Source organism: Nomascus leucogenys, chromosome 8 (genome assembly GCF_006542625.1).
Source record: "Nomascus leucogenys isolate Asia chromosome 8, Asia_NLE_v1, whole genome shotgun sequence".
Taxonomy (NCBI): Eukaryota; Metazoa; Chordata; class Mammalia; order Primates; family Hylobatidae; genus Nomascus; species Nomascus leucogenys.
The window spans coordinates 107,574,545-107,601,202 of NC_044388.1; the positions used below are offsets into that span (position 1 = coordinate 107,574,545).

Sequence of the window (26,658 nt, forward strand, 5' to 3'; positions counted from 1 at the left end):
CTCTTGGCCCTGTTACCCTACTTCCGAGGCTTCCACTCGTTTTGCATTTTCTCTCCCTGCTTTTTAAATCTTCAGGGCCTCTGGCTTCTTTCCCTGGTGATGTGGATATGATTTTAGCCTTTGGTTCTTTAGAAACAGGAGAGGCAGGTTTTCCCTGACATAGGTCCCCAAGGCTCCTTACTGGCAACAGGAATGAAATGGGGGAGATGGTGGTAGGATTAATTAGGAAACCCCAAGACTTTCCTGTTTCTTTTTCCCATTTTCCACTTTACAAAACACATTTTGATTTAAGTGGAAATTGCAGTTTCGGCCATTACCAGCAAATCCTGTTCATTGATGTTATGTTTCAGATGTGTTCGCCAAAGTCATCAGAAAACCAGGGTACAGTGGAACGAGGCTCTTTTCCCCTTCCTCAGCTCCGCCTTGAACCTCGAGTTCCTTTTAGACAGTTCCAGATGAATGACCAAGACGGGTGAGTCCATCGCGTTACGGTCATGTGTGTAGGGATGAGTCCGGTGGTGATTCTGGTCAGGATGAGGGGCTGATGAATAGAAGTGTTGGGTCTCCTGGAGACCGCAGAGAACTTAACCAGCTCAGCATGGCAGGGTGTGTGGGGTGGTGGCTGGGATTTGGAGCTGGATGACAGATTGAGTCATGATTTCAAGAGCCTGGTAGAATTGAAGTTCTGGCACGTGTGTGTTGCTGCTGCCCTAGGCCTTAGCAACCATCATGTAAAACTGCAGGACAAGGCAGAACTTCTTTCTGGGATGTGCTTGTTTGCTCATTATATATTTCTTTTAAAGGAACTGATAGAAATATTAAATCAAACATGAACCTTTGCAGTGTGGAATTTATTTTTGGAAAGGTATTTGATTTTGCTTCCGTCTGTATACTGGACATGATTCCATCATCTTTACTTTTCTTTTATCAGAAAAGAAAACAGGCTGGGAGTGTCTCGCCCACTGCGCCCACTAAGGCAGCTGGTGGAGCGGGCACCACGGCCCACCATTATCAATGCGGAAAACCTGAAGGGCCTTGACGATCTGGACGCCGATGCCGATGACGGCTGGGCAGGTGGGCAGAGAAGCACGGGTGGTTTAGACGGGCAGGACCAAAGTCCATCTGTGCTTACCAGGGATGGAAACCCCCTGGCACCACCATGTGTTTTCCCTTGGCAAGACAGGGATGAAGAGCAGGACAGGGAAGCAGCCCCGGTGCCCTCCTTCCTCATTTACTCCCTGACTAGCGGTTCCTTCCTGGCCAAGCCATTAGCTTCTTTTGGTCTTTAGTCTTGATTGTAGAGTTTTGTTGTTAACTTTTTAAAAATTATTGATGATGCAAAATTTAAACAAAAAAGAAAATAGCTCCCAACCACTGATCACTCAGGTTCAATAAGTACCAATGTTCTACCATTCGGTTTTTGTTTGTTTTAATTTAATTTTTTTTCCAAGAGACAGGGTCTCAGCTACTCTGGGCATACTGCCTGTGGGTTAGCCCTGCTCTGCAAGGAGCAGTAAAAAAAATAAAGAGAAAAAGGAAGGCTGGGCACGGTGGCTAACGCCTGTAATTCCTTTGGAAGGCTGAGATGGGCAGATCACAAGGTCAGGAGATCGAGACCATCCTGGCTAACGTGGTGAAACCCTGTCTCTACTAAAAATACAAAAATTAGCCAGGCGTGGTGGCGTGTGCCTGTAGTCCCAGCTACTCAGGAGGCTGAGGCAGGAGAATCACTTGAACCTGGGAAGCAGAGGTTGCAGTGAGCTGAGATCGCGCCACTGCACTCCAGCCTGGGTGACAGAGCGAGACACTGTCTCAAAAAAAAAGGAAAGAGAGAGTCTGGCTGTGTTTCCCATTCTGGAGTGGAGTGGCTGTTCGCAGGGTCCATCATGGTGAGCTGCAGCCTCAAACTCTTCCTCCTGCCTCAGCCTCCGGAGTAGCTGGAACTACACGCGGGTGCCACAAACCCAGCTTGTTCTGCCATTCTTGCTCGTTTATCTCCACCCACTCCCCATCCCGCAACCTGATTATTTTCTTTTATAGTTCTTTTTATTTATTTTCAGGTAGATTTTAATTATAGTGAAAGGCACCCATGTCACATTTTACCTGTACAGTTTTACAAATGGATATGTGTATATCGTACACATCCATATCCAAAGAAAGAACGTTTCCCTCACCATCCCAGGCTTCCTCATTGCTTCTCCAGTGCTCTGCCCTGTGACCGCTCAAGGGCCTGCTGCTCTTCTGATTCACTTTACCCTAGATTAGTTTTGCCTAGTTATCAGACTTCAGATGAGTGGAGTCATACAGTTTTTACTCTTGTATGGTTTTCATATTCATCAATGTTGTTTATATGCCAGTTGCTTTTAGTTGCTGAGATATGTTCCAGTGCATCAATATACTGTAATTTGTTTATTCATTCAAAAGCCCGACTATATACATCATACTTCTGTTTCTCTTGGGTAAATATCTAGAATTTGTTGGGTCAAAGGGTAGACATAGGATTAAGTGTTTAAGACCTGTCCAAACCTTTTCCCCTGGTGGTTGTGCCATTTTACATTCCCAACAGCAGTGTGTGAGAATTTGGTAGGTCTGGATCTTACATTTTGGTGTTCATCTTTCTTTTTTAAAGAGATAGGGTCTCACTTTGTTTCCTAGGTTGGAGTGCAGTGGCGTAATCAAAGCTCACTGCAGCCTTGAACATGTTTGTCTTTTTAATTTTAGTCATTCTAGTGGGTGTTTAGTGGTATCTCATTGTGCTTTTAATTTGCATTTTGCTGATGACTAATGATGATATACACACTTTTATGTGCTATTTGACAGCTGATATATTGTCCTTTGTTTGGTGTCTGAATCTTAAAAAATTGAGTGGCAGGATACCAGCCCTGGATACAAATCCTTTGCAACTTTTATTTTGCAAATATATTTCCTTATTGCATTCTTTGTCTTAATTTTTTTTAGACACTGTTTTGATGAGCAGAAGCTTGAATTTTGAAGTTTAATTTACAAATTTGGGTTTTTTTGTGGTTATTATTTTTGTGTCCTGTTTAAAAAAATGTTTGCATCCCCTTGGTGGTAAAGATATTCCTAGATGTTTTATAGTTTTAACTATTAATTTTAGGTCTTTGATCCACATTGGATTAATGTTTGTATATGGTGTAAGACAGGAGTCAAGGTTTGTTTTTTCCCATATGGCCAATTCTCCACAACATTTGTTGGTAAGACTTTACTTTCCCTATCGAATTGCTTTGGAACCTTTGCCAAAAGTCAATTGACTGTAAAAGCATTGGTCTGTTTCTGGACACTGTTCCATTGATCTGTTTGTTCCTCATGCCAATACCACACTGTGGGTTTATAGTAAATCTTAAATTTCAGTAGTGTAAGTTTTCCAACTCTGTTCTTTTCCAAGATTGTTTCCACATAAATTTAGAATCAACCTGTCAGTATTTACAAAGAGCCTGCGGGCATTTTGGTTAGGATTATGTTGTATCTGTATCAACATAGATTGGTGACATCTTTTTTTTTTTTTTTTTTTTTTTTTGAGACGGAGTCTTGCTCTGTCGCCCAGGCTGGAGTGCAGTGGCACAATCTCGGCTCACTGCAAGCTCAGCCTCCTGGGTTCAGGCCATTCTCCTGCCTCAGCCTCTCCGAGTAGCTGGGACTACAGGCGCCCGCCACCACGCCTGGCTAATTTTTTGTATTTTTGGTAGAGACGGGGTTTCACCGTGGTCTCGATCTCCTGACCTCGTGATCCGCCCGCCTCAGCCTCCCAAAGTGCTGGGATTACAAGCGTGAGCCACCGCGCCCAGCCTGATTGGTGACATCTTAATTTTTTTTTTTTTTCCGAGACAGAGTCTTGCTCTGTTGCCCAGGCTGGAGTTGAGTGGCATGATCTCGACTCATTGCAACCTCCACCTCTCGGGTTCAAGTGATTATCTTGCCTCAGCCTCCCGAGTAGCTGGAATTATAGGTGTGCAGTTACTTTTTGTATTTGTAGTAGAGACAGGGTTTCACCATGTTGGCCAGGCTGGTCTCGAACTCCTGATCTTGTGATCTGCCCACCTCAGCGTCCCAAAGTGCTGGGATTACAGGCGTGAGCCACTGCACCCCACCTGACATCTTAACTTGGTGGTGTTTTTTTTTTTTTTTTTTTTTGGATATGGGGTCTCACTTTGCCACCCAGGCTGGAGTGCAGTGGCATGATCTCAGCTCACTGCAACCTCTGCTTCCTGGGTTCAAGTGATTCTCATGTCTCAGCCTCCCAAGTAGCTGGGATTACAGGTGTGGGCCACTACGCCCTGCTAATTGTTGTATTTTTAGTAGAGACGAAGTTTCACCATGTTGGCCAGGCTGGTCTCGAACTCCTGACCTCAGGTGATCGGTCCGCCTTGGCCTCCCAAAGTGCTGGGATTATAGGTATGAGCCACCATGTCCAGTCCTTAATTTTGAATCTTTAGGCCAGGAACCTGGTGTATCTCTTTATTAGGGCTTTCATTTCTCTCAGCAGTGTCTTACTGAGAGTTTTCATGTAGAGGTCCTGAATGTCTTTTGTTAAATTTATTCTCGGGCATTTTATGGTTTTTTGATGCTATTATAAATGACATTGATTTTTAAGAACAATTTTATTTTTTAAGGGTTTGCTGTCATTATATAGAAAATATAGCTGAGGCCGGGCGCAGTGGCTCACGCCTGTAATCTCACCACTTTGGGAGGCTGAGGTGGATGGATCACAAGATCAGGAGATCGAGACCATCCTGGCTAACATGGTGAAACCCCGTCTCTACTAAAAATACAAAAAATTAGCCGGGTGTGGTGGCACGCACCTGTAGTCCCAGCTACTTGGGAAGCTGAGGCAGGAGAATTGCTTGAACCCGGGAGGTGGAGGTTGCAATGAGCCAGGATCGTGCCACTGCACGCCAGCCTGGGTGATAGAGCGAGACTCCATCTCAAAAAAAAAAAAAAAGAAAGAAAATACAGTTGATTTTTTTGCATTCACTGGTACCAGACACTTTGTTGAATACATTAGTTTTACTAGTTTTTGTTGATTTCTTAGAGTTTTCGACATAAACCCTTATGTAGTTTGTAAATGAGGAGTTTTACGTTGTCTTTTTCAGATTACGTGCCTTTTATTTATTTATTTATTTATTTATATTTTGCCTTATTGCACTGTGGTATACTTCTAGTATAATATTAACCTCAAGTTCTTTCTGATCTTAGGAAGAAAATGTTTTGTGTGTCAGCATGAAGTGTCAGCTGTGGGTTTTTCAGAGATGCTGTTTATCAGGTTGAGGATGTGTTGCCTTCTGTGTCTAGTGTGCTGAGCCTCTGGGTTTTTTGTTTTTGTAAATTACGGGTATTGCATTGTGTTCAGTGATTTCCTACATCTGTGTTCATATTATTTTTCTCCTTTATTTTGATAATAGATTGCATTTTTTTAATGCTAAGCCAACCTTGCATTCTTAGAATAAACCCTCCCTCTTTGTATGCCTAGACTCAATTTGTTAGTATGTTTTAAAGTTCTGTCATGAGGGATATTAGTCTGTAATTTCCTATTCTTTTAATGTCTTTGTCAGATTTTGGTATCAAGTTATGCTGGGCTTATAAAATGAGTTGTGGAGTGTTCCTTCTCTACTTTCCTAAAGAATAAGATTGGTATTTTTGTAAGATCAGTATTATATATTTTTCTTTTTCTTTCTTTTTTGAGACAGGGTCTCTCACTTTGTCACCCAGGCTGAGTGCACTGCTGCAATAATGGCTCAGCGCAGCCTCAAACTCCAGGGCTCAAGTGATCCTCCTGCCTCACCTTCTGAGTGGCTGGGATTACAGGTGTGGGTCACTGTGCCTGGCCAGTATTACTTTAGCAGTGAAACAATTTTGCCCCTGGAGTTTTCATTGTGGAAATGTTTTCAGTAATTTATTTTATTTGATTAGTTATGAGACTGTGCAGTTTCCCTATGTCGTTTTGTGTGAGTTTTTTGGTAAGTTGTGTTTTTTGAGGAATTTGTTCATTTCTTTTGAGTTGTTGAAATTATTAACATAAAGTTGTTGAAAATATATTACGTCATCCTTTTGATGTCTGTAGGATCTGTAGTGATACCTTTTAATTCCTGATAATTTGTATATTTCTTTTTCTTCATTTCTGCCAAGGAATTGAATTGTTAGTTTTATTAATGTTTACGAAGCAGCAGCTTTTGGCATTGTTCATTTTCTCCATTGTTTGACTTGTTTTCTGTATCTTTTTTAAATGATTTTTTAAATCATTAAGGCATTTTTTTATTACTGGGACACTTCTAGATTGCTAATTTAGTTGTCTTAACAGCCAGAGAGCACATTCTGTATGATTTCATTTGTTTTCAAGTTAGTAAGACTTGTTTTATGACTAGGATATGATCTGTCTTGGAGAATATTTCAGGTGCACTTTGAAAAGTATATATTCTACAGTTGTTGGGTGTCATGTTTTGTATGTTCCAACTTAGTCAAGGTGGTTGATGGTGGCATTCAGATCTTATTGTATATTTACTGATATTTTTGTCTGCTTCTATGAGTTAAGGAAAGTGAGATGTGAAACTCCAATTATGGATTTATCTGTTCCTCCCTTTAATACTGTTGGTTTCTCCTTCATTTATTTTGAAGCTGCTATTAGGCATACACACATTTATAGTTTCTATGCCTTTCTGGTGTGTTTCCACATTTCCCTCCTTATCTCTAGTAGTCTATTATCTTGCAGTCTGTTTTGTCTTGTGTTCATACCATCGCTCTGACTTTTGGTTCCAGCGAATATCTTTTTCCATTCTTTTCCTTTAAGCTCCTTTGTGTTGGTATTTAAAGTGATTATTTAGTAGACAGTACGTAATTGCAACTTGCTTTTTCAGTCCTAACTCTGCCTTTTAATTAGATTGAGTTTTTGTTGTTACTTTTAATTTTTTTTTAAATTTAATTTAATTTAATTTAATTTTTCTAGAGAGGGGGTCTTGCTCTGTTGTCCAGGCTGGTCTTAAACTCCTGGGCTCAAGCAATCCTCCTGCCTTAGTCTCCCGTGTAGCCAGGACTGCAGGCATACATCATGGTGCTCAGTTAGCCTTGTGTTTGAGGCAGGATCTTGCTCTGTCGCCCAAGCTGGAGTGCACTGGCACAGTCACAGCTCACTGCAACCTCAACTTCCTGGGCTTAGGTGATTCTCTCACCTCAGCCTCCGGAGCAGTTGGGACTACAGGTGTGCACCCCCATGGCTGGCTACTTTTCTGTATTTTTAGTAGAGATATGGTTTCGCCGTGTTGCCCAGGCTGGTTCAAATTCCGGGCCTCAAGTGATCCTCCTGCCTCAACCTCCCAAAGCGCTGGGATTACAGGCATGAGCCACTGTGAATTATATGATTATATGATTCACATAATTTTAATATAATTATATGATTGACATAATTGTCATATAACATAAAATTTACCCTTTTAAAGTCTATAGTTTAGTGGTTTTTAGTATATATTCACAAGGTTGTACAACTACCACCAGTATTCAATTTCAGAATGTTTCCATCACTCAAAAAAGAAACCCAATACCTGTTGGCAGGTGCTCTCTCCCACCTCCTAATCCTGTGGCAATAATAAGTCTACTTTCCCGCTCTATAGATTTGCATATTCTGGACATTTCCTTTCAGTGGAATCAGTATGTGGCCTTTCTTGTCTGGCTTCTTTCACTTAGTATAATGTTTTCACAGTTAATTATGTTATAGCATGTGTTCGTATTCATTCTTTTTTATGACCAAATAATATTCCATTGTGTGGAACTACCACACTCTGTTCACACAATCCTCTGTGATGGATACTTTCTGCCATCTGAGCTACTTGGGCTGATCAGTGCCTGGGGCAAGTGGTAACTCACAAATCTCACAAGTCAAGCTTCTGTATTATAAGGGTAGACAACTACTTGGTTTCTGCCTGCTTTGTTCATCCTCTTGGGCCTTGAAATAGATTTTAAAGATATATTGTTCAGATTTAAGAATTGTTACCTGTGGGAGGGTTAGTCTAACCAAGCTGCCCTGCTCTTACCAGAAGCCAAAACTGCCCTTCAGTCACAGGGGGAGGCAGCCAGGTAGTTGACTCAGCTCCTCTGCTGGGATAGCGAGATTCCTGGCCAGAGGAACCTCTCCGATGGTGCCTGGGTACCACTGACCTTTTCCTTTTTTCTTTTTCTTTTTCTTTTTTTTTTTGAGACGGAGTCTCACTCTGTCGCCCAGGCTGGAGTGCAGTGGCATGATCTCGGCTCACTGCAACCTCTGCCTCCTGCGTTCAAGCGATTCTCCTGCCTCAGCCTCCTGAGTAGCTAGTATTACAGGCACACACCACCATGCCCAGCTAATTTTTGTATTTTTAGTGGAGACGGGGTTTCACCATGTTGGTCAGGCTGGTCTCAAACTCCTGACCTCATGATCTGCCCACCTCAGCCTTGCAAAGTGCTGGGATTACAGGCATGAGCCACCATGCCCGGCCACCACTGACTTTTTCATTCTTTCTCATTCTTCCTGGGCCCTCCTGCTGTTGTAGGCCTCCATGAAGAAGTGGACTATTCTGAGAAACTGAAGTTCAGCGATGATGAAGAGGAAGAAGAAGTTGTGAAGGACGGCAGGCCAAAGTGGTAAGGACCCGTTCCTGCCCTATAAGCATGAGTGCATCCCTGCTCAGTGTTGCTGTGTGCCCAGAGCATTTCCCAGTTTCCATAGCAACCTGGAATGGCAGACAGATGCTGTTTCCACTTTGTTCTGGGGGTGACAGCTATTGATGATGGCTGTGAAGGAGGGGAGCCAGGGTTCGCCTGCAGGTGTGACTGTGTCCTGTGCATAGTCGGCCTCTTCACCACCGCATCAGTGTGTCCCCAAGTGTGTTACGCAGACCACATCTTCATGGATTGCTTGTGGCTGTTGTGCCCCAAAAGGCTTCCGTGGCCAAGCAAGTTTGGGAAACCTCCATGGGTTCAACTTCTTTTGGCGTGACGTCAGCTCACTACAACCTCCATCTCCTGGGCTTAGCGATTCTCCCACCTCAGCTTCCCGAATAGCTAGGACCACAGATGCATGCCACCATACCCAGCTAATTTTTATGTTTCTGCTAGACATGGGGTTTGCCACATTACCCAGGTTTGGTCTCAAACTCCTGGGCTCAAGTGATCCACTGTGCCCAGCCTCAACTTCTTTCTTTACTCCAAATTCCTCAGAGGCTTGAACATGCTAAAGTACAGTGGGGGCTGGGCACGGTGGCTCATGCTTGTAATTCCAGCGCTTTGGGAGGCCGGGGCAGGTGGATCTCTTGAGGTCAGGAGTTTGAGACCAACCTGCCCAAGATGGTGAAACCCTGTCTCTACTAAAAGTACAAAAATTAACCAGGTGTAATGGTGTGTGCCTGTAATCTCAGCTACTTGGGTGGCTGAGGCAGGAGAATTGCTTGAACCCAGGAGGCAGAGGTTGTAGTGAGCCAAGATTGTGCCACTGTACTTCAGCCTGGGCGACAGGGCAAAACTCTGTCTCAAAGAAAAAAACAAACAATTAAGTGCACTGGGGAGGTGAAGAAGCAGAATGCATGCCAGCTTTCCTGAATTTATTTGACCATGTTAATCTTGTCTCTTTTTTTTTTTTTTTTTTTTTGGATTATTTCCTTGGACTAGTTTAGTTTTGCTTAATTTCCTTTAGAAAATACTGCATTGTACTCTCATCCCTCCAGTTTTTATAATGTTAGTAGCATTTGCTAGTACTTTTAAAATAATACCCCACAATGGCCAGGCACGGTGGCTCACGCCTGTAATCCTAGCACTTTGGGAGGCCAAGGCGGGCGGATCACGAGGTCAGGAGATCAAGACCATCCTGGCTAACACAGTGAAAACCCGTCTCTACTAAAAATACAAAAAACTAGCTGGGCGTGGTGGCGGGTGCCTGTAGTCCCAGCTACTCGGGAGGCTGAGGCAGGAGAATGGCCTGAACCCAGGAGGCGGAGCTTGCAGTGAGCTGAGATCATGCCACCGCACTCCAGCCCAGGCAACAGAGCGAGACTCCGCCTCAAAAAAAAAAAAAATACCCCACAATTAGTTGGGCGTGGTATGCACCTATAGTCCCAGCTACTCAGGAGGCTGAGGTGGGAGGACTACTGGAATCCAGAAGGTCGAGGCTTCAATGAGCCATGATTGCACCACTGCACTCCAGCCTGGGTGACAGAGTAAGGCCCTGTCTCAAAAAATTAATAATAACAATCATACCTATGGTTGTCATAATTTGTATTTTTTGAGTTACTAGCAAGTAAGAATTTTTCCTTTGCTTCCTTTGTATAATGCCTGTTTCCTTCACATTTATCACTGCTTTCCTTTAAAATGTGATGTTTTATATTGTTTAGATGTTAATGCTTTGCTGTTGTCTTGCAAATATTTTTCTCTGTTTTCTTGTCAATAACTGAATATTTGTTTAGTCAAATCTGTGAGTCATCCTGTTCTTTGTTATTTCATCCTTCACTTAAAAGCTCCTAAAGTAAGTGCCCATCTTCTGGAAGGAGTTGGTAATAACCTTTGCTTCTCTTTTTCTGATGACACACAAAAAAGGAAATTCTGTAATTTGCTGTTTGATTTCAGCTGAAGCTTTGGATGCAGTCGGGACATACCTATGGGTCAGTTCCTGGAACACTAAGCTCAGAAGGAGCTGTGATCAAGAATTAAAATCAAAGGCAAAGACATAAACTCTTAGAGACCGATTGGAGCAGTAGGACACTCTGTTCCTTGTCTCTTTGAGGCGATGGGAACTGTATATTCCCCTGAAGGAATTGGACATTGGTTTTGGAGACAGTTTTGCCCCTGACTTTGACCAAGGGCACTTCAAAATCAGAGTGCCCGAACGATCTCCTCCTGAAACCTGCTCTTTTTTTTCATGTTCTCTGAGCTGGTTGGTGACCTGGTAGAGACTTAGTGCATGTGTCCATGTCTTATTTGGCATCTTTATTTCCTCATACACAATTGGCTCCCAAAACTTGCCCTGACTCTGTCTCCTCTTTTCATTTTCTCTGGGACCACTGGGACCTCCTCCTTTTCCAGACCATCCATGGGTCCACCAGTTCATCTCCATCCTTTCAGCCTGTCCTCCATGGCCCATCCTTCACACCCTGTCCATAGTTATCTTCTAAAAACACAGGTCTTTTAGACAGGTCAGCAGCTTTACTGTGGTCTCCATTTCTCACAAAGTCAAGTTGGAATCACCGTTGTCCCCTCTGTAATCTCCTAAGCTGTGTTACCTGCCTCGTCTTCCCTCCCTCGCCACGTACATGTGTGTGGGTAGACACACAGGCCCACACATCTGCCATCCCTGATTCCAGCTTTTCTCTGATCTGCGGTATTACCAGGCCCTTGTAAGTGCTTTGCCCCAGCACCATTGCTTCCACTGTGAGGCGTCCAGACGAGCATGGCACCCATCCCCTTCTTGTCCAGCCACCCCTACAGCTCTCTTCGGAATGCCTCCTCCTTTTCCGTGCTGTGTGGGCTCTGCTTGTCTCCTCTTGCTCTTTTTATTGTGGCACTGTTTAGTAGTCATCTTGTGTTCTTTTGAGGGGCATTTATTGAGCAACTGGCTTGTGCAGAGCATAGGGAGGGAGCTGTACCAAAAGGAGATGGACACACACCTGGGAGTCCTGGTTCAAATCTGTGAGCTCCTCCCTGTGAGGGGTGCCCTGTTAACCTTGATGAGACTCAGCTACTGACTTTTTAAATCAAGAGTGTCCAATCTTTTGGCTTCCCTGGGCCACACTGGAAGAGCTGTCTTGGGCCACACATAAAATACACTAACACTCATGATAGCTGATGAGCTAAAATGAAAAAGTCACGAAAAAATACCTCATAATGTGTTTTTATTATTTTTTTCTGAGACGGAGTCTCGCTCTGTTGCCCAGGCTGGAGTGTAGTGCCACGATTTTGGCTCACTGCAACCTTCACCTCTGGGGTTCAAGCACTTCTCCCACCTCAGCCTCTAGTAGCTGAGATTACGGGCGCCTGCTACCACACCTGGCTAATTTTTGTATTTTTAGTAGAGACTTGGTTTCACCATGTTGGTCTGGCTGGTCTGGAACTCCCGACCTCAAGTGATCAGCCCACCTCAGCCTCCCAAAGTGCTAGGATTACAGGCGTGAGCCACTACGCTCAGGCCCTCTTATAATGTTTTAAGACAGTTTACGAATTTGTGTTGTGCTACATCCAAAGCCCAGGGCCATCCTGGGCCACATGTGGTTGGACAAGCTTGCTTTAAAGTGAGGATCATGAGGACTTTTTTTTTGCATCAGTGAAATAGTGTGACACATCCTGCCTGGGGCTCTGTTTATGAGAGTGACTTGATAAATGGTGGGGCTGAACTGTGGAATTCACATGGAAGTAGTGGGAGTGGTGGTCCATTCTAATGAAGAAAATGATATGGACAGCTGACTTTGGAATTCCCAAGGCCTCTGACCAGTGACATCAGACATGCTTGGCCTGACTGCAAAAACTTAACATCAAATGTGGTTTGTCCTAGGAACAGTTGGGACCCTAGGAGGCAGCGGCAGTTGTCAATGAGCTCTGCAGACAGTGTGGACGCTAAGCGGACTCAAGAGGAAGGGAAGGACTGGGCTGAAGCAGTGGGTGCGTCCCGTGTCGTCCGAAAGGCGCCAGACCCTCAGCCACCATCCAGGAAGCTTCATGGCTGGGCACCAGGCCCTGACTACCAGGTACCAAGGGCCCTTGGCTGTCCTATGTATTTGTACTTCATTGAGTTCAGTGGCTGGGTTTCTGAAAAGTCCTAAGTGGGCATTTCTTTTTCATTTTTATATTTCTTCTTTTTTAAAAATATTTTTTTCATAGAGACAGGGTCTCACTATGTTGCCCAGGCTTGTCTCAGACTCCAGCTCAAGTGATGCCAAAGTGCTAGGATTACAGGTATGAGCCACCATGCCTGGCTGTTTTTACTTTTTTTGAGATAAGGTCTTGCTCTATCCTTCACCTCCCACCTTCAAGTAATCCTCCCACCTCAGCCTCCTGAGTAGCTGGGACTACTGGTGTGCTGCCACACCTGGCTCATTTCATTCATTTTTTGTAGAGACAAGGTCTTACTATGTTGCCCAGGCTGGTCTTGAGTTCCTGGGCTCAAGGGATCCTCCTACCTCAGCCTCCCAAAGTGCTGAGATTATAGGCATGAGCCACTGCGTTTGTCCTCTTGTTTTAATTAAAAAAAAATTGAAACAGCTGGGCATGGTGGCTCACACAATTTGCAAGGCTGAGGCAGGGGGATCGTTTGAGACCAGGAGTTCAAGACCATCCTGGCCAACACAGTGAAACCCTATCTCAAAAAAAAAAAGCCAAAGAAATAATTAAAACAGCCTCAAAGTGATAGAAAAGTTGGAAGTACATTACAAACGATATTTTTTCTAAACTGATTGAACAGTAAGTTGACAACCTGATGAGACTCTTTACACTGTGGTACTTGTTTCCTACCATGATGGGGACATTCCACCCAGGTAACTACAGTGACTTCCAGGAAATTAGCCTTGATAATTGATTGTCGTTTAATCTGCAGGCTCCAATCAGCTTTTACCAGTTGTCCCATTAATGTCCTTACTCAAAATAATCCAGTTCAGAATCACACACCTCTAGCCTTCTTTAGTCTAGATCAGTTCCTCAGCCTTTCCTTCACTTTCATGACTTTGAGGCTTTGGAAGATTACAAGCCAGTGGAATGCCCCTCAAATTGGGTTTATCATCATCTTTCTTGCGAAGAAGTCCACGGTTTCCATCCTTGGCAGGGATCTTCAGGCATGACCTGACTTTTCTCCTTTCATCCCCCCAAGGCAACCACGACTTCATCCTGTCCCCCTCTGGCTACATGCACTTCGGTCTCTTGATTAACAGGGTGCCTGCCAGGTTTTATGCTGTAGAATTACTCTTTTCCCTATTTGTAGTTGATAAGAATTTTGTTGGGAGAAACTTTGAGACTGAACATCTCGTTTTTGATCAAGCTTTTAGTTTACTCATTTATTTACATCAGTGGGTGGTAACCTACTCTCACCTAGCTGGCCATTGGGAGTTCCTTCAGGCCAATGTGTGTCCTTTTTACCTGTTCTCCATCCTTTTTGGAGGCCTTCCTTCATCTTTCCCGGATGCATGACCTGTCTTGTCCTGGATCCGCCCTTTCTCCATGAAATCCTAGTTCCTCTTAGCAAAGGATGATATTTAGAAACCAGTGTCTGAGACCCAGCAGGCTCCTTGCTGCTGGGGTGTCACTGTTCCCGGGCCTCCTCAGTGGACGGTTGCAGGGGATGTGTGTAGGTATACATGTGTGCACAAATACACACTTTCATACCTGTATTATTTCTGTACCTGTCCATGTTGGAAACTGTGTTCTCACTGATACCTCCAGTTCCACAGACTTCATTCCACTTCCTCCCAGTGCATGTTTGCACCTCCTTTCTGTGACAGTGAGAATCTGTCTCTCATCGTCCCTCATATTTATACTTACTTGGTCAGTCTCCCCGTGTATGACCAATCTCATTTCTGCTGCCACACTCTCTCTCTTGCACAGATGCCCTCCTTGCCCACTCAGATGTCATTGTCCCCACTCCTGGATGCCCTGAATGTCCCTGCTGGGCCAACTCTGCCTGTGAATGTCCCCCTCATCTAGCTTGGGCTCCAGCCCCACACCTCCACGTGCATGCCCTCCTCCCCTTGCCTGGGCTCTAACCATTTGGAGTGCAGTCAGCTGCCAGGACTCCCTGGCACCAGGCTCCTGGCTTGCATTGCCACACCTAGTGACTCTGGGACTGGACTGTTGAGGAGTGGGAGGGCTGGGGAAGGGGGAGTCATGACTTTGAATACACTTGGTAAAGCCTGCTATTTTCAGTGCTCTTTGCTATTTATTTATTATTACTTGTTTTTGGAGACGGAGTCTCTGTCGCCAGGCTGGAGTGCAGTGGTGCAATCTTGGCTCACTGCAACCTCTGCCTCCCGGGTTCAAGCGATTCTCCTGCCTCAGCCTCCCGAGTTAGGGGGATTACAGGCGTGCACCACCATGCCTGGCTAACTTTTGTATTTTTAGTAGAGACGGGGTTTTGCCATGTTGGCCAGGCTGGTATCAAACTCCTGATCTGCCCACCTTGGCCTCCCAAAGTACTGGGATTACAGGTGTGAGCCACCGCGCCCGGCCTGCTCTTTACTATTGAAAGGCTCCTATTCCACATTCTTATAAAATGAAAATGCCCCTTAGCTGCAGTCTTCTTATTGAATATTTATTGTATGCCAGGCACATACATATGTGCTGGGTCCAAGAGATACAGAAGTGAAACAAAACAGACACAATGCCACTGCTCTTGGAAATTCTCCTGCAGTTAATCCACATTTTCATTCACATGTTGAGGTTGCTCAGTATTCCCTTTTTTTTTTCCTTTTCACCAATCGAGAAGTAGTGCTGATCAGTATTCAAATGGTTTCACTTTAACCTACTCATAACAGCACTGTAAATTAACTGAACATCAACAGTGATGAAATCTATATACTAAATTTATGTATCCAAGGGCATCTTCTGACCAAATTTCATTCTTTCTTTCTTTTTTGAGACACAGCCTCACTTTGTCACCCATGCTGGAGTGCAGTGGTGTGCTCTTGGCTCACTGCAACTTCCACCTTCCAGGTTCAAGCAGTCCTTCTGCCTCAGCCTCCCAAGTAGCTGGGATTATAGGCATGTGCCACCACACCCAGCTAATTTTTGTATTTTTAGTAGAAATGGGGTTTCACCATGTTGCCTTGGCTGGTCTTGAACTCCTGACCTCAGGTGATCAACCCACCTCGGCCTCCCAAAGTACTAGGATTACAAGCGTGAGCCAGTGCACCCAGCCTCTTCTGACCGAATTTTTAAGAAAATGGTCTCAATTCGGCCAGCCGCATTGGCTCACACCTGTAATCTCAGTACTTGGGGAGGCCAAGGTGGTGGATCACAGGTCAGAAGTTCTAGGCCAGCCTGACCAACATGGTGAAACCCCATCTCTATTAAAAATACAAAAATTAGCCAGGCGTGGTGCCACGCACCTGTATTCCCAGCTACTCAGGAAGAGGTTGAGGCAGGAGAATCGCTTGAATCTGGGAAGCAGAGGTTGCAGTGAGCCGAGATTGCACCACTGCACTCCAGCCTGGGCGACAGAGTGAGACTCTGTCTAAAAAAAAAAAAAAAAAAAAAAAAAAAAAAGTCTTAGTTCAAATTGCTTTGCAGAACATTTAGTCTATAAAATGATCGCTAATTTCAGGGCCTTTTAGGAAGGCACATCAAAGGTCTTGTGCCCTCTGAGTCTATTATTTCCTTTCCAGGAAATTATCTGAAGGAAGTAATCAGGGCTAGGCGTGAAGGCTATATGCAGTGGTGTATTGAATCCCATGGGATAAAGGCAGATAGGCAGATTTTGGTATGAGCCATGAACTGATCAATACACAGCCATTAGAAAGGTATGGATAGACGCTCAGGTTTGATGGCAAAGTGAAAGGAAACTGCATGCTTCGGTTCTGATGATATTATATAAAATGTACCTTCATGCCTCTAAATTGGAAGTTTATAATCTTATGATTATAGTACTTACCTCTGGCTTATGATAAATTAATATTTAGAAACTCCTTGACTACAGTAAATTTGTTGTATATTTCTTTTACTGAAGTATAACTCACCTACAAGAAAAGGCCTAGATCCTGTTTCTTTGGTTTGATTTTTGGCAACTGTATACATTTATGTTACTAGCATTCATAATAGGAAGTTCTGTCTTTTTCTGATACTCAGATCTCATTAGAATTTCAGTGGCTGGAGCTCAGGTGACAGCTGTCCATCATTTGTCCTGTTGCCAGGTCTGCATGCTCCTTGACCCCTGCAGACCAGTGACAAAGGGTCCCAGTGTCGAGCTTTTCACTCTTCGTCTTTGGCACTCTGGTTGTCCAGTAACTGGCAACCAGTAAGAAACTCAGAAACGGATAAATATCCAAAAGAGATTTTTTTAGGCATGCTTTTTTTTTCTTTTCTTTTCTTTTTTTTTTTTATGAGGTCTAGCTCTGTACCCTGGCTGGAGTGCAGTGATGTGATCTCAGCTCACTGCAGCCTCTTGGGCTCAAGTGATCCTTTCCACCTCAGCTCAGTAGCTGGGACCATAAGCATGTGCTCATGCCCAACTAATTTTCATATTTTTTGGGGGGGTGGTGGGGGGTAAATATGGGGCCTCACCATATTGCCCAGGCTGGTCTCAAGCTCCTAGGCTCTTGCAGTCCCCCACATCGGCCCCCACAAAGTGTAGGAATTACAGGCATGAGCTACTGTTTCTGGCTAGACATGCCTTTTTTTTCCCCCCCAGATGGAGTCTCGCTGTGTTGCCCAGGCTGGAGTGCAGTGGCACGGTCTCAGCTCACTGCAACTTCTACCTCCCAGGTTCAAGCGATTCTCCTGCCTCAGTTTCCCAAGTAGCTGGGACTACAGGTGCGCGCCACCATGCCCAGCTAATTTTTGTATTTTTAGTAGAGACGGTGTTTCACCATGTTGGCCAGGCTGGTCTCGAACTCCTGACCTCAGGTAATCCACCTGCCTTGGCCTCCCAAAGTGCTAGGATTACAGGCGTGAGCCACCGCGCCCTGCCGGCATGCTTAATAAAGATCACTTCGAAGCTTTATGTCTGACAGTGAATTTCATTTTCCTAGGGCTCTTTCTACCCAGGGGTTTATGTATTGTGCGGGCAGGAGTAGCAGTTTTCGTGACCCAGGAATGATCAGTGTGTGGTTTCCTGTTCCGGTTCTTAGCCTTGGAGGCCCTTAGCTTGCATGCCCATCAGCAGTGGTGGGAGTGTTTCTCGCGTGTGGGTCACATGTTGCTTTGCAAACATGATTTTCACCTTCACAATCCTAAGAGCTTCCTTTGTTGTCCCCATTTTAAAAACAAGGAAGTGAGGTGTGGAGAGTTGGCACTTGGCCTAAACCACATTCCACATACAGCAGAGGCCAGAGCAGGATTCGAACCCAGCTCTGTCTGCCACACACCTGTGCTGCCTCTTGAAGGTGCTTGAGGATCTTGGGAGGAGAACTGATCCCAAAGTGGGAGTGGTCCCTGTATCCCGGGTCCGGGACCCACTGCCTTATCTCAGAGACATTCTCTTGGCAGAAGTCCTCAATGGGCAGCATGTTCCGGCAACAGTCCATTGAGGACAAGGAGGACAAGCCCCCACCGAGGCAGAAGTTCATTCAGTCAGAGATGTCCGAGGCGGTGGAGCGAGCCCGAAAGCGCCGGGAAGAAGAGGAGCGCCGAGCCCGGGAAGAGAGGCTGGCCGCCTGTGCTGCCAAACTCAAGCAGCTGGACCAGAAGTGTAAGCAGGCACGAAAGGCAGGTGAGGCCCGGAAGCAGGCAGAGAAGGAAGTGCCCCGGTCTCCAAGTGCTGAGAAGGCATCTCCCCAGGAAAACGGCCCTGCTGTCCGCAAAGGTAAGAGCTGGGCCATCTTCCCACCAACTGGAAACCCTGGCCTGTTGTCCTCGGCTTGTTACTTGCAACTGCCTTCCTTCTTAGCTAGCAGAACCTATGGCTTACAACGAGATCGTATTGGGAAGCATCAGTTATTAAGAGCATAGGCCTGGGTCAAATGCCTGGGTTCTGATCCTGTTTGAACTTGTTTTTTATAATTTCAACTTTTACTTTAGTTTCAGGGGGTACATTGTGTGATGCTGAGGTTTGAGGTATGAACAATCCTGTCACCCAGGTAGTGAGCATAGTACCCAATAGGTAGTTTTTCAGCCCTTTTTCCTTCTCCCATTTGAACTTGTTAAACTAGCTAGTGAGCACCTCACCTCTCTGAAGCCTGTTTCTTCATCTGTGAAATGGGATGAGTATGTACCTGCCAGCACGCGGAGGGGTGTACAGCACGCTCCAGTTTCTGGGACGTTGAAACCATGCATCTACTCACTGATGATACTCATCATCGTCACTATTATCATCACTATCCTTGCCTAACCAAAGACACATGTGCTCCGGACTTTAATAAAACCACAGATCCTTTAACATGGAATAAAAATAAGCCCACTTGCTTGGTAGAATACATTTTTTCCTGGTGTTGATTTTAAAAGAAATGGATCACGTGGCCCTATTTTTTTTTTTTTTGAAACGGAGTCTCTGTCACCCAAGGTTGGAGTGGTGTGATCTCTGCTCACTGCAACCTCTGCCTGCCGGATTCAAGCGATTTTCCCGGCTCAGCCTCCCGAGCTGCCGGGATTACAGGTGCATGCCACGACGCCCAGCTAATTTTTGTATTTTTAGTAGAGACAGGGTTTTGCCATGTTGGCCAGGCTGGTTTGGAACTCCTGGCCTCAAGTGATCCACCTGGCTCGGCCTCCCAAAGTGCTGAGATTACAGGCATGACCCACTTTGCCTGGGCAACTTGGCCCTATTTAAGAGTAATTAAGCAGTGCTCTGTAATGCAGAGTGTCTCTTGTAGCGGTTTTAAAGAATATAATCAGCTGTTTTCTTTGTAATTTTCTTAAATAAACTCAGATCAGCTCTTGTTAGGAGACAAGGGGATGTTTGAGGCTCTGAAAGCTTCTTGGGTTAGAGAGTTCTAGTGCCTCTTCTGGCCACGGAACTCATTTCTAGTTTTCCTTCTTCCCTCCTTTCATTAAAGGTTGAGTGAGGACTGTGCCACTTTTATAGGGAAGTTGCACTGAACATTTTCTGCCTGTCAGGCTCTGTTTTCAGTATATTATTGTAATTAATTCTCACAGAAGCCCTTGGTGAACACATGGTAGTTATTCTTATTTGCAGATGAAGAAATGGCCAAGGAGAGCCTGAAAAATGTGCCCAGGTCACACAGCCTTTCTCTTGTTTTTGTTTTTTTCCTTTTTTAAAAAACTGTTTTTTCTTTTATATCCTTGCCAGCAGGAAGTCATACACAGCATTTCCATATGTTGAGTTCCTGCTGTTCAGATGTTGGATATGTGGGCTGTCACTGAGTTCATGGCTGTTCTCTATCAGTCCTTTTTTTTTTGGGGGGGGAGATGGAGTCTTGCTCCGTCACCTAGGCTGGAGTGCAATGGTGTCATCTCACTGCAACCTCTGCCTCCTGGGTTCAAGGGATTCTCTCACCTCAACCTCCCATATAGCTGGGATTACAGGCATGCGCCACCATGCCTGGCTAATTTTTGTACTTTCTATTTCTCTTTTTTTTTTTTTTTTTGAGACGGAGTCTCACTCTGTCACCCAGGCTGGAGTGCAGTGGCACGATCTCGGCTCACTGCAAGCTCCGCCTCCTGGGTTCACGCCATTCTCCTGCCTCAGCCTCCCGAGTAGCTGGGACTACAGGCGCCCGCCACCACGCCTGGCTGATTTTTTGTATTTTTAGTAGAGGTGGGATTTCACTGTGTTAGCCAGGATGGTCTCTATCTCCTGACCTCACGATCCACCCGCCTCAGCCTCCCAAAGTGTTGGGATTACAGGTGTGAGCCACTGCACCTGGCCAATTTTTGTACTTTCAATAGAGATGGGGTTTCACCATGTTGTCCAGGCTGGTCTTGAGCTCCTGACCTCAAGTGATCCACGCGCCTCAGCCTCCTAAAGTGCTGGGATTACAGGTGTGAGCCACTGTGCCTGGCCTTATTAGTCCTTTTTAATAAAACGTCTTCCACCTGAAATCAGATCTCAGCTCTGCCACTGACTGTGTGACCCTGGACGTCATCTAACCTCTTGACCCTTAATGTCCTAGTCTGTAAGGTGACAACAGTTGAAGCCTCCTCACATGTGTTGTGGGGAGTCCCTGATCTTGTGTACGTGATGCATTTGGCACAGGGCCAGGGTTCAGGGGTGTGACTGTTCTAGCAGTGGAGCGTACGGGCCAACAGGAAGAAGTACTTGCTTATAAACACTTGGTTGGCCGAGCTTCTGTGAGCTCACTGTGTCATTTCTCTGCTGGTATATTTTCTAGGCTCCCCAGAATTCCTCCCTGCCCAAGAGACCCCCACCACGTTCCCAGAAGAGGCACCCACAGCGTCCCCAGCAGTGGCACAGAGCAACAGCAGTGAGGAAGAGGCCAGAGAGGCTGGGTCCCCTGCACATGAGTTCAAGTATCAGAAGTCCCTTCCTCCCCGATTCCAGCGCCAGCAGCAGCAACAACAGCAGGTAAACAGATGAGATGGTAAAAGCCTGTGATAAACAGGCCTGAGTGCCGAGCAGATGTTTTCTCTCCTCGTCCCCACGCCCACCTCCAACTTAGAAAAAGGCCAGAATACCTCTTATGTGCCCCCAAGACCAGTGGGGACGTCAGGAGTTGTACCTCAAAACTTGTGACCTTGGTAGATCAGCCCCTGGCCATTATTTATTTCTCTGAGTGGTGGAGGTCCCTGGGAATGAATACAGCCCTTGTGGTTTATTGACCTTGTTTTCTAATATTGTTAAGAAACCTATTTAGTGCTGTATGCAGTGAGCTCCATTTTTCTAGTGTGCAGGCTGGTTGTTTTATTTCAGAGCAGTGCACCTTGGACGTTCCTTAGAGGACAGTGTGTCCCGCCCTGGGGTCCTCCCAAGGTGTAAGGGAGGCCTGTGAGCTGTTTGAAGAGCTGCCCGAGAGAGGCACGTCAGCTTTGGGTTACGGATGTAGGTTTGCAGGTTTCAAGTTGGACAGCTCCCTTCCTGATGTTGCTGCTGAACTAGTTGTGCATGGCCCTGGACGGGTCAGTTATGCCCCTCTCACCCATATTTCTTCATGTGTAAACCAGGAAGAATGAATACCTGCCTTTCAGCATGGCAGAGCGTTTCATGCTGTAACGTCTATAAACTGTTTTATTGGTGTCACCATTATTGGCTTTTTATAAACTTTAAAAAAACTTTCATTTTTTTATAAATTTTAAAAGGGACCTACTTTTTGTCCTAAAGATTGTGTGGATAACAGTTGTAATTCCACCTATCTCTCCTAGTCCTGATAGTCTTGAAGCACTCATCAGCAATCGTGCCTACTAGAGTAGTAATAAGTAAGGGAACACAGTAGTCAGTACTAAGGAATAGTGCATTTTGGTGGGAAACTGAGATGATACATAGACATTACTTAGTGCACACCAAACAGCAAGGTATGCAGTAAATTATTACTAATATTAACTGAAAATATTTCAAAATGTGTGTGCCGTGGAGAAACAAACCAAGGACTTAAGGCTTTTCCCAATATCTCACTTAATTACCTTTAAACTTCTCAGCCTCTTCTCTCCTCTGGGCCCCTGGGAGCATTCCAGGGACTGCCTTTAATGTGATTTTAGAGCATGGGAGTGTAGGCGAGCACTGCACAGTTACTCATGTTCTTGGGGTATAGAATTACTGATGGGGGAGAGCTCTGGAATTACTTGTGCCAAACCTAGCAGTGACAATTGCTCTAGGTAACCCCTTGGGGTGTGGAGGAAGTGATGGGTAAGTCCTTCCTTAAGAATAGAAGGAATTGCCAGGCACGGTGGCTCACGCCTATAATCCCGGCACTTTGGGAGGTGGACAGATCACCTGAGGTCAGGAGTTTGAGACCAGCCTGACCAACATGGTGAAACCCCATCTCTACTAAAAATATAAAAATTAGCCAGGCGTGGTGCTGCACACCTGTAATCCCAGCTACTCAGGAGGCTGAGGCAGGAGAATCGCTTGAACCTAGGAGGTGGAGGTTGCAGTAAGCCAAGATTGCACCACTGCACTCCAGCCTGGGTGACAGAGCGAGACTCCATCTCAAAAAAATAATAATAATAATAGAAGGAAGTCTGAAAGCACCAGGGCAGCCTGTCTGGTCATATTCCCTGGAGACCTAGGGTGTAGGCAGGAGGTGGAGCTGGGAGATGGAGGCCCACGGCCTTCTCTGTGGACTGGGAGAGTGAATGACTCAAGTCTCTTGATGGATGAGCTATATTTATTGAGTGCTCTTAATAGGCACTGGGGGTGCCAACAGAACCGTGCAGGAAATCAGCTCAGGATGTGCTGTAGACTGCCAGGCGGGTTGGCCACCTTTTTGTTTGCGGCCTGGAATGGAAGGGTGTGTGCTGGAGGCCGCTTGGGCGTCCTCAGAGTGTGATGCAGCAGTGAGTCCTGCCTCAAGGCCAATTCAGGGTTCCTTTAGGAATTAGCACCCGAGGTCACTGATGGGGTAGAGCAGGGTCTGAAATGAACCCTCTTGAGTCAGGCAAGGGCCTTGATTTGGAATAGTTCACTGATACTTTGTTTACCCATTTGTGCAAATGTTCCATATCCCGAGTGTGGTGCTGTGGGCAAGGGTGCACAGGGAGTCTCTTAGGGTTCAGTGAGGGTTACCAGCAGTAAAATCCATCAGCTGCTGCGAGTGCAACAAAGGAGCACTGGCCGTTCTGTGGGAGCAGAGAACTGGAGAACTGGTCTCGTCTGGGGGTTATGACAGGCTTTCTAGAGGAGGACGTGTTTAAGCTGGAAACCTGCGTTTAGGGATGGAGGGAAGAGGCGCTTACCTAGGGGTCCTGGTGTGTTCCCGTGGCCTGAAGTGGGTGGCAGGGATATATGGAGCAGAAAGTAGAGGGCCAGTCGTGCGAGGCAAAGCTAGAGAGGCAGACTGGGCAAAGTCACACGGGACCCAACCCTCACCTTAACCCCGTAGGTCACGAGTGGCCTCGTAGGATTTAGGCCATCGGGTGGAGAGTGGTGGAGAACCACTGAAGGCTCTTTTGAGCTAGGGGTTGACCTATTGGGCATGGGGTGTCTGTGTGAAAAGATCACCCTAGTCAAGGATGGAAAATGGATTGAAGAGGCGAGGAGGGAGCAGGGAAGGGATGCTGGTATATTAACCTCAGGTGGTTGCTGCAGACAAGGAGAGAAGTGGCCAATGTCCAGACATTCTGTGGGAGGCTGCTGGTGGGTTCCAGGAGTGTCTGATCTAGGTGAAAACCTAGCCTATCTCGTGTAGCACAGGCACAGATGAGCCTCCACTGTGATAATGGCATGGCTGTCCACCAACCTTGGACAGGGACCTGAGCTTGCAAGCTGTAACACACTGGGGGCTTCCCCTTGAGCAGTTGCCCATCCCTCCCCTCCTTGGTCTTCTGTTCTAGGTGGGCTTTCTGTGCTGCCTGCTGGAAAGCTGGAAGGGCGTATGTTGGGTGGTATCTCTGTTCCCGGCCGCCCCAGCCTGACCAAGTCTCTCTCTCTGCGGGCAGGAGCAGCTGTACAAGATGCAGCACTGGCAGCCGGTGTACCCCCCGCCGTCCCACCCCCAACGCACCTTTTACCCACACCACCCCCAGATGTTGGGCTTCGATCCCAGGTGGATGATGATGCCTTCCTACATGGACCCACGCATCACACCCACTCGGACCCCGGTGGACTTCTACCCCTCCGCCCTGCATCCCTCAGGTAAGCACTGTGGTCTAATGGTCCATACCTGTATCACCCAGGATAGTGTGGTGGTCAGGGGTGTCATCTCGAGTTAAGCAGATACACCTGGATTTTGGTCTGGCTCTTTGTCAAGTACGCGACTGGTCTGAGTTTCAAAGTACTCACTTGCAAAGTGTAGGTACAATAATAGTTCTGTCATAAAGATTTGTTGGGAAAGTCATGAAGATCGTGTATCATAAATTGCTTTAATTAATTTTAGATTTCTGCTGTGTCATTTTGTCCTTCTTCTCATTCTTAATGTTCTTTGCGCTGTCTCTTTTTTCCTTGATTAGTCTTTCCCAAGGTTTGTCTAGTGCCTTTTTAAAATCAATATTTGGGCTTCTTCATTCTTCTGTCTTATTTGGGTTTTATTTTAATAATGTCTGCTTTTTCTTTTCTTATTTCCTTTAAAATATTATCATATGCTTAGTTTATTAATTTCTGGCTTTTAAGATTCTCTTTGCGGTACTACTTTCTAATGTAGTTGCTCTGTGGTCAGATAATATGGTCTGTGTGATACAGGGGTCAGCAAACTTCTACTAATGACCAGATAGTAAGTCTTTTAGGCCTTGATCAACTAGTCAGTTTTGGTGTTGTAGGACAAAAACGGCCATAAACAATAGTAACTGAGTGAACATGGTTGTTTTTCCATAAAACGTTACTTGTAAAAACTGGCAGCAGGCTGAGTTTTGTTTAATGGCTGTAGTTTGCTGACCAACTCCTGACTTAGGTTGCTTGACATTTGTTGGGTTTTCTCTGTAGCCTCTTCCGTGGCAATTCTTTTTTAACATTCTACATTTGCCTGAAAAGACTGTATTCTCTGGTTGGAGATAGTCTATTAAGTTGAGCATGCTAATTGTGTTGGCAAATGTTTTCCTCATTGCAAGTTTTTATCCCTTTGACCAGTTACTAAAAGGTGTTTTAAAATGTCCCACTATGATTATGGATTTGTCAAATCTTCTTTGGGAGCCTGTCAGTTTTTGCTTTGTCGCTCTGGAGGCATACAGGTTTAGAATTTCTGTATCCTGTTCCTTTTATCCTTATGTAATATCCTTGTTGTCATTAATAGTGCTTTCTACCTTTATTGTCTACTTTGATAGCAATATAATAATTCTAGTTTTCTGTTGATAAGTATTTGAAGTCTTTTGTTCCAATTTTTACTGGTAGCCTCTTTGAGCCCTTATTTTTTGGGAGTGTATCTTTGTATCTACAAGATGTGTATAGCTTTACCACTCTGAAAGTCTATGACTTTTAATTGCAAAAGTTGGTCCTTTTAGATTTATTGGGATGATGATGATGATTATTATTTGAGACAGAGTCTTGCTCTGTCGTGCAGGTTGGAGTGCAGTGGTGCAATTTCAATTCACTGCAACCTCTGCCTCCCGGGTTCGAGCGATTCTCCTGCCTCAGCCTCCCAAGTAGCTGGAATTACAGGCGCCCACCACCACGCCCAGCTTTTTTTTTTTTTTTTTTTTTTTTTTTTTTTTGAGACAGTCTTGCTCTGTCACCCAGGGTGGAGTGCAGTGGCGCCATCTCTGCTCACTGCAACCTCCACCTCCCGGGTTCAAGCATTTCTCCTGCCTCAGCCTCCTGAGTAGCTGAGATTACAGGCACCTGCCACCATGCCTGGCTGATTTTTTTGTATTTTTAGTAGAGACGGGGTTTCATTATGTTGGTCAGGCTGGTCTTGAACTCCTGACCTCAAGTGGTCTACCTGCCTTGGCCTCCCAAAGTGCTGGGGTTACAGGCATGAGCCACCCTGCCCAGCCTTATTGGGATTATTATATTTAGATATTCCAACTATGATATTTCATGCATTCCATTTTTATTCTTCTCTTTCTATGCCTTTTCTTCTAATTCCTGCCTTTTCTTGGTCCTATTCTTGTTTTTCTTTTGCTTCTACATTTCATTTCTATATGTTAGTGGTTACGTGAAAATTGTAACATGCACCTTCGACTTAGCAAAGCATTTGGGGAGGTAGAAATCTGAAGTCTTTGTCCTTTAAACCCCCATGAAAGTAAGCATGAGAGTCTGAATTCCTAGGAGGGGGACAGTTGTTTCCCTGCTCTGGTCCAGGCCAGACAGACCCGCCAGTCTGTTCCCAGTAGTAAAGCGCATGTGTCTATCTAATGTGCCTTTTGAGGATGTGGCCCTTTTGGGTCTTTGTTTTAAACAGTGTCTCAGTTGTATCTCCCTGCCCTATATAGAAAGGCTTCATCCCCTGTCCTGTGAGTGTTAAGGACCAAGCCTATATCTGACAAATGTGCTTT

The 26,658-nt window shown here is 45.4% G+C and overlaps 1 protein-coding gene across 10 annotated transcripts in view; it reads left to right on the forward strand.

Moving 5' to 3' along the window:
- PRRC2B (proline rich coiled-coil 2B) overlaps window positions 1–26,658 on the forward strand; it is a 107,103-nt gene that overhangs the window by 53,187 nt on the left and 27,258 nt on the right. For 9 of the 10 annotated variants that reach the window (XR_004031456.1, XM_030818056.1, XM_030818062.1 and 6 more), the window contains exons 8-14: window positions 351–472; window positions 932–1,074; window positions 8,535–8,625; window positions 12,518–12,710; window positions 18,151–18,466; window positions 20,952–21,145; window positions 24,172–24,367. Coding sequence is in view for 9 of the 10 variants with exons in the window: in XM_030818056.1 (XP_030673916.1) it covers window positions 351–472; window positions 932–1,074; window positions 8,535–8,625; window positions 12,518–12,710; window positions 18,151–18,466; window positions 20,952–21,145; window positions 24,172–24,367 (1,255 nt within the window). In the remaining variant the exon portion in view is untranslated. The remainder of the gene's footprint in view (window positions 1–350; window positions 473–931; window positions 1,075–8,534; window positions 8,626–12,517; window positions 12,711–18,150; window positions 18,467–20,951; window positions 21,146–24,171; window positions 24,368–26,658) is intronic. The other variant, XM_030818061.1, reaches the window with a different exon arrangement.